This window comes from Dermacentor albipictus, chromosome 1 (assembly GCF_038994185.2).
Source record: "Dermacentor albipictus isolate Rhodes 1998 colony chromosome 1, USDA_Dalb.pri_finalv2, whole genome shotgun sequence".
Taxonomy (NCBI): domain Eukaryota; kingdom Metazoa; phylum Arthropoda; class Arachnida; order Ixodida; family Ixodidae; genus Dermacentor; species Dermacentor albipictus.
In genome coordinates, this window is record NC_091821.1 from 342,790,944 (window position 1) to 342,798,827 (window position 7,884).

Below are 7,884 nucleotides of genomic sequence, written 5' to 3' on the forward strand. Positions count from 1 at the left end.
CAGCGGACTAGCGACTTAAAGTCGTTGCTTGCGCCACGCAAGCGAAATGTGGTTGACGTGGTGTGTGATTTCATTCAGGCAACAAAATTTAACCACGAAAATTATTACTTTCTTAGTCATGATCTATAATTTTTCAAAATTCCTTCTGTTTAAGTTGTTAAATGAATTTTCTTTTATTTGTTTTACACGTAATCGGGACCATTAAGCATAGCTCACTTCTGATCAATTACACACTATACTCTCTTTACTTCCGTATTCAGAAATGGAACTTGAAGCTCATGCTCCACTTGATATAAATGACGCCTGGCGCGAACGCGCTGAAGACGCTCATTGCGTTTCTTTTGGTGCGTTGACGACAGGCGTCGTTTAAATCAAGTCAAGCATGGGCTTCAAATTAAGATGCATTTCTGAACACGGGGGTTAGTCGCACTTTTACATGTTCAAGATCATTTTTCTCTGAAGTCATTGCCTGCGCGCGAAAGCACCCTCGATTGTGGGTGCCTGCCACGAATGATCGTCAGCGCGTGCCCAGCAGCCAGGCGCGTGCTATACGCGAGCGGCAAAGAATACCGAGAGAGAAGCTTCGCCATGCGAGTCACGTTCGAACCGCGTCTCAGACCTTCGTCGACCGAGCTGTCCTCCCTCCGGGACGCTCGCATAGAGAAAGAAAACGCTCGCTCCTCGTCGATCGCCTCGTCCCTGCAGGACGCGGCGTCCATCAAGGCGGCGTCGCCCGACGGCAGCGGCGTTGAGCTCGCCGCAGGGCCCGCGGACTCCGACGTCGGCTACCGGCCCCGGCGCTCGTTCCTGCAGCTCTCGCTGGCTGCCGCGGTGGGAATTTTCGCGCTCTTGGCCACCGCGGCCTTCGCCTTCAGCGTGCTGTTGGCCGGCTTGGCCACCTTCCTGGAAGACGAAACGGGCAACGCCAGCACACTCGACGCCGGCGACCGTGCCGTCGTCGTGAGCGGCGAGCGGGAGGTTGGGCCTGCCCCGAAACCGCACATCAAGTATGGCTTCGAGGACGAGCCCGTACACTGGGGAGAGAGTGGGGGCGAAGGACTCGATCTCGGCGCTAATCCGGAAAAGGTGGTGGTGCGTTTGGTGTTCCGGGGCCGTTGACACCATATGCGTCGCGCTATAACGAAAAGTCTATATACGCGCACCAACAGATAAGGAGAACGCACTGATGCGTTTTCTCTCGCTCGTGTTTTTGTGCCTGTACGAGATGTCCATTCTCCACAACAGAATTAGCTAGACCAGTTTGTGACCTTTATACAACTCGGTGAACATTTTTTAGCATTGTTTTGATTTACCGGTAATAGTCCTAGCGTTGAAAAGCAAGGTCTATAACCATAAACGTGCGCATATGCATAGAGGAACCATGTATAGACTTAGTGGGAGGGAGGGGGGGGAAAGGGAATATGGTGGCCGTAGCTCTAGGCAGCGCTCCCCGCCTCTCGGCGCCCTAACCGCCTCACGTTAGCTCTACGCTGAAAAGCTGCCGAGCGTCGTCGCTGAAAGCACCAGTCCGTGATTACAGCCATGATTCGTGATTATCAACATGGTCTCTGCAGCCAGATCCTCGGTGCGGCCAGTTCCGGTTTTCCTTCTGCAGCGAGCGTAAGGGTGGTGCGTACTTTGATCCGACGCTGGCCTCTTGTCTACCGGTCTCGGCCGAAATTGTCTACGTGTGCAACCGGAGCCCCAACCGGTTCTCTTCGCTGCACAAGTGCCGTCGCAGCTGTGTGGAGACCGCACGGCCGCATAGGCGGTGCATGGCGACGCCGGAGTTCTCGCACTGCAGCAGGTGAGACATCCTTGGAAGTAGTTTCGCACGCGTAATGCCTAAATGCACTTGTTGAAGTGGCTCCAGAACACGTTCGGTCGAAACTGCGTTTCGGTGCGAGAGACTAGAAAATTTCGAAGGCTCCCCTTTGGCACTCGTGTTAAACATTTCGAAGAGGCTCACACTACATAGCGGTAAAGAACCAAATTTTAATGCGAAAGCATTCTACCAGAACGGAGCGGGACACCAGCGATATCTCGCTAAAGGTCCCAAGCGAAACTTTAGCATGTCTTACTCTATTGTCATCGCGCGAAAAGACGCGGACGTACGACACGAGTGATGGCTGGCTGGTTGCCTTGCACACTCTTTGGCACAACTAACTAGCCACTGCCGACCGTCATCATCAGCAGCTCAACAGAATCCACTCGGACGCGATGAAACGTACCATAAAGTCCAAAAAGAGACAAATAACGAAAAAAAGAAAATTTCTGTAATCGAGAGTAGATGCAAGCATGAAATGGCTATCGGCAAAGCAGATGGGTTGGAAATGATACTAGCCACAATCTTACAAAAATATAGGGTTTTGCGTGCCAAAACTACTGATTATGAGGCATGCCGTAGTGGTGGACTCCGGAAATTTTCACCGCCTGGGGTTCTTTAACGTGCACCTAAATCTAAGTGCACGGGTGTTTTCGCCCCCATCGAAATGCGGCCACCGTGGCCTGGAATCGATCCCGCGACCTCGCGCTCAGCAGCCCAGCACCTTAGCCACTCAGCAACCACGGTGGGTACTAGCCGCAATATTAAAATCAGTGTAGTGCACGTTCGCAACGGCACACCACTCCACACTACACCATATCACGCCATATTGTGCACTGGTCCGCATGGACGCAATAGGTTCCTGCCACAGACAGAGTCTCATTGCACGTATATCGTCTCGGTCAAACAGTCATTCGCGGTGCTCCGGACGTTACTAGGTATCCTACACGCAAGCTGCTTGCATGTAGGCTCCCTACACGCTATCAGCTTGGAAGCTGCCGGACACTCTGCCGGCGCGCCGAACGCTCCGCAAAACTCACGCATCGCTGGCGTTGAAAAGAGCGCAGGTAACTCTGCCTCAGCGACAAAAGATGGCAGTCAAGTATCTAGTGACCTGCATCTGCCTTTTGAACGTTGCTATTGGAAACGAGAAAAAAAACTTCAGCGCACTAGAAGTCACAGCTTGAGTGATATTGTGAACAAACATTTGGGAGAACTCGAAAGCAATACTCTTGTAACTTGTTTGGGAAGTTATTAGCGTATGTAATATGATCTTGACTGGTTGCCCGGATGATCTTGTTCTCAGCTTGGCCGGATGTTCTCCTTTGGGTGCCCGGATAATGGCTCTAACTTTTGGCTCAAAGTCACTTGAAGGTCACCGACAACCGTAGCTAAAAGCAACTTATGCTTAAATTGATGCCGTAATGAAATTAACGCACGAGTATGAAGCTTCGCACCCTGTGGGATGCACATTTATGTGTCACCAGAATATGCGTTTTCCATGGCGGATTTAGATTCAATCATGATCAGCAACCCAGTTGCAGGACTGGGGTCACGTGATGCTAGCGTCAATAGTTTTTCTTTTAAACGTCCTCGGTGATGTGGGATAAAATTGTTCCACGATGCTAAAAGGTTTTTTGTAACGAATTACCTAGGCGGCGCATAGTAATGATTTCCTACAACTGGCCTAGCACCTCATTTTGCAGCGAAAAGCGCATGCCGCACTTTGTCACATTGCCTCCGAAATCTTGGGCACTGCTTCACTGCTCTGCACTATAGTCTCTCTGTTTATGGCTCCCGTAACCAGGGACGCTAACACCCGGTACCATCAGGGTGGTAGTGGAAAGTTTGAGCAGGTGTGGGGAAATACTTCTGCCTTTCCGATTGATAGAAATGTTTGTTGAAAACCGGGTGTTTGTAGGTTGCCACGACAGTGGCAACATACGACAGTCAGTGTGGCTTATTAGAATGACGGGGAGCAGGGGGTATCAGGGAGGGGTTGAGAATGGAGGAGCTTGAAGCACGATCATTGCCGTAAATTGTTCTGTGCAGGGAGTTAACGAGCAGCATGTGGTTCTCGAACGGCACCAATTGCGAGGAGTGGCGCTTCCCGCAGGGCCTGTGCCCGGCCCGGGGCAGCTCGGTCTTCGCGAGCGCTCGTCAGTGCCGCGAAACCTGCCTGCGGCCGCGGGACAAGCTGCAGTGCTGTCACGAGCCCAAGCCGCACGTCTGCGCTTTCGGGCAGCTCAAGTACCCGTATTTTGCCGCGGTCGGGTACGACGGGTGCTTCAGGTGAGTCACATCTGCAGGGACGCGCCCGAAGCCTGGCGGACCACTGCGCCGAAAATGCGCTTCGTGGAGCTCTAGCTTCAGCGCGCGGACTCTGTGTTTCGCAGGTGCCTCGAGGCGACCGCGAGTACGCTGTTGGGCTACCAGTGCTTAATCGGCGCTAACAAATTCGACACGATAGACGCATGCAACAGCACCTGCGTCGACCACGACAACCGCGAGTGAAGAAGTCGTCGAATGCGGTGAATTCTCTTTGTCCGCGTGTTCAACATTTTTTTTTCTCTCCTCGTCGACGTGCCTCGTTGTTTGCACGATGAGGAGCAGATTTAATAAACAATTTTTGTTGCATAAACGGCCTCTGCATACTCGGTGCTCGAGTAGAGTTGCAGGATATAGCTGCGTTCTTGCATTGAGGGTACACGGCCCACGAGCACACGCTACACCCAGTTAAAGAGATAAAATGATGCGAACATGCGCCCAAAGCTTCGGAAGACCTACAACCTCGTAGGAGATCACCGGCTGTGGGACAACAAAAACGCAGGCTACGGAACCAGCAGCGCTGACACCGTGGTCCCATCACTCAGGCGGGATGCGGCGGCGGCCGCAAATCCGCGGAATCTGCATTTTGAAGGTAACATGGACGGCCCAGAGGAAGCCAGCGAGGCCGCCTGCGGCTCGGGCGTTAGGAGCTTGGCATAGGACGTTCCAGGCCCCATTTTATCCGTGATAAAAGAACAGGCCAAGTCAATGCTCGCAACTAAGGAGCTTTAAGACAAGAGTTCAAGTGTTAGAAGTCTTCCGGAATGACACCATGAATCTTCGCAATCCAGGATATCCAGCACACATGCAGAGAAGCGTGGACCGGCCGCCCCAAGTTGCGTTGACGGCTAGCAAGGAGCTCGCCAACGCTCCTTCGACGCGTCGCGTGCCCTGGGATGCGCCCGAGTCAAAGACGTGGACTCTGAAACCCAAGCCACGGCGGTACAGAGACGGGTCGTTGATGAGAGGGGTGTGCGGCCGCGTGAGAGTCAAAAGTGCGGGTGTCGGCAGCGAACTCAGTCGGGGCGTCGTTACCAAGCCTACTACGATTGCTAGTCTTTCGCACAAGGGGGACACAGCGTCCGCCATCTCGGAGAGTGACAAGCAGGACAGTGGGTTTAATTCCGACTGCCGGGACCACGGTTCGCGCGAGGCCACGCTCTCGCCCAAAGACGAGTTGCTGGCGTTGCTGGACATCATCGGCGAGCTGCAGCGTGCGGCTCCAGGAGCGCCTGCGCGAGATGGAGAAGCCGGAGGGTTTGGACTTGGTTTTACGAGGCGGTGACAGTAGCTGCAGCGACGTTCTGGAGTTCCACGAAAAGGAACTCCAGGCGCGGCTCAGCGAGAGGGAGTTCGAGCGAACCAAGCACAGGCTGCAGGTGCGCCAGCTGAAAGCGACCATCCACTGCATGGAAGGCGAGCGGATCCCCTGCGAAGAGGCGCTGCAGGCCTCGCACTCCCAGAGGAAGGAGCTCGAGAAGAGGAAGGTGCTGTACATCGGTCCGTTGCAGCCTTTCACTAATTCATTAGTATTTCGTGGGGATCTTTGCGCAAACAGACGGGGCGTACGGTATCCTATGGTTCCACCGAGAAACAATAGTTTGTAAATCAAGCATTGTATTTATTTAACGTTGAGAACGTTGTTTGATATGTATGAAGAGTGCAAGGATTACATAAATTTAAATAGTATGTTGCTGTTTTTAACGTCCCGAAACTGCGCTGAAGTCTATGAGGAAGGCCGCGCGGCCTCTGCTTTACCTTAGACCAACGCGCACTTAAAGAATTAACGGCACACGAGCGTTTTGGCGTTCCGCCCACAACAGATAGCAGTCGCCATGCACAGGCCTTCAATCAGTGAGATGTTCAACAGCGCAACGCCTTAGCCACTAATAGGCACTAAGCCACGCACGGAGAGAGTTTGGCGGGTGGGGAGGGGGGAGAGGTATAATTTGTTATCAATTTTTTGTACCCAGTTAAAAGTGATTATCATGGGCAATGTAATCGAAGTGCCGAGTTTTATGGCAGTATTGTGAACTGTGTTCTTAGAGCGCAGCTCTTAGGCGCCCGTTCCTGGGTTGAGCGTCGGCGTCGGCGTGACCGAGCGACCGTGCTCGTGCCACTGCTAGCGCGTTCGTCGTCGCCTTCTTCTGCAGCTGGCTCTGATATCGCTTACCGTGCGAGCGTTGCCATATTTCCCCTCCCTCTGCGAAGGCACTGACGGTACTGGCCCACTGCCAATCGGTGCGGTGACTTCGGTCTCAAATTCTTTGTTTCAATATGTCGCGAAATGAAAACACATATAAAGCTGCCCTCCAATTTTCATTAGGGAGTGTCGCAATAATCAGACATTTTACAGCGAAGCTGTATACCTTTACCCTCCAAGAAAATTTTCGTGTTGTAAGCAAAAAACAAAAACAAAAAACGCCCCATACGTGGGTCGATCCCAGATACAGTGCAATACCGGCCCGACCTGCGGCGGAGGTGAAGCAGGGGTCAAGCACTCCCCATACGTGGGCCAATCCCGAAGATAGTGCGATGCCGGGCCGACATTCGGCATTTATTCGGCAATAGCTCACAAAACCTCCTGTATTGCTGAATCCAACTCATACTGTACGTGGAAGTTGTGAAGAAGTTGGAGATATTCTTGACGACGACGATGGGCCAGAAGGTTGAGAGTAAAGAAGAGGGCTCACAAAATTATTTTAACTTAGACAATTGATTATTCATATCCGTAACAGTAGACACTTTATATCCCATTTCAAGATATTTATTTCATTTCACCCTACTCTATATAAAGAAAGTTTCTTCGCCGCCCGATTCACGACCGATCCCCCAAAGTGGGTTGCGCCATTTCACTGGGGAGCAAGAACAAGATGGCACCATAGCCTGTGTGTGTTTGTGCGTGCGACACCCCCCCTCACACACATTATATATATATATATATATATATATATATATATATATATATATATATACCCACCGTGGTGGCTTTGGAAATGTGGCGTTGCGCTGCTAAGCACGAGGTCGCGGGATCAAATGACGGTCTCAGCAGCCGCATTTTGATGGGGGCGAAATCCAAAAGCGTCCGCGTGCCGTGCATTGGGTGCAAGTTAAAGAAGCCGAGATTGTCAAAATTAATTCTGAGTCACCCACTGCGGTGTGCCTCATAACGAGATCGTAGTTTTGGCAAGTGAGACTCTCAAATTTTATTTTAGATTATATGATCAACAATAGGAGGCCAGTTTTGAACGGTTGCCAAATAGCCACAATGCCGAATAGTTTCGGCAAGTTACGCGCGTCTATACATTTCCATTGACGCTCAAATTCAACTGGGCACTGAAAACTGATTTCAGTGCCGCTATGTAGACGAAAATTTAGATAAAAAATTAGTGTGTGTCGTGCCTGCGACGCACTTTAACCGGCATCAGAACCGAGCTTAAACGAATTTCGCGAGACTGTTTGTGGCATAGCAAGTCACGAGCTTCATCTTTGTGTATCTTGATTCAGCAAGTATTTCATGCGGCTGCACCTATGTATAGATGATTTGGGCCGGGCACTTACGTCATCTTCTCATAAAGCCGTGTCCCTGCGATCACTGGTATGATCCGATCGTATCAAATGAATGGAATCTAAGGAAAGACATCGGTACTGAAAATACGTCGACGGTGTGTCGTTTCTACATGCTGGTCGTAGGCCCAACTCCCTTCTAACATGTACAGGATAAGACTAGT

General features: G+C 51.5%; 1 protein-coding gene across 3 annotated transcripts; it reads left to right on the plus strand.

Annotated features, from left to right (window-relative positions):
* The first annotated feature begins 415 nt into the window (after positions 1-415).
* Positions 416-4,466, plus strand: LOC135913282 (uncharacterized). 3 transcript variants are annotated; one of them, XM_065447566.1, is made up of 4 exons: positions 416-1,092; positions 1,575-1,807; positions 3,942-4,117; positions 4,222-4,466. In XM_065447566.1, exons 1-4 carry the CDS (start codon positions 511-513, stop codon positions 4,266-4,268), a joined length of 1,038 nt encoding a protein of 345 aa, XP_065303638.1. In that variant the 5' UTR covers positions 416-510; the 3' UTR covers positions 4,269-4,466. The 3 variants fall into 3 exon arrangements, with proteins under 3 accessions (XP_065303638.1, XP_065302213.1, XP_065302940.1); XM_065446141.1 differs by having other exon boundaries at positions 423-1,092; positions 3,878-4,117; XM_065446868.1 differs by having other exon boundaries at positions 429-1,086; positions 3,878-4,117.
* The last annotated feature ends 3,418 nt before the right edge of the window (positions 4,467-7,884 follow it).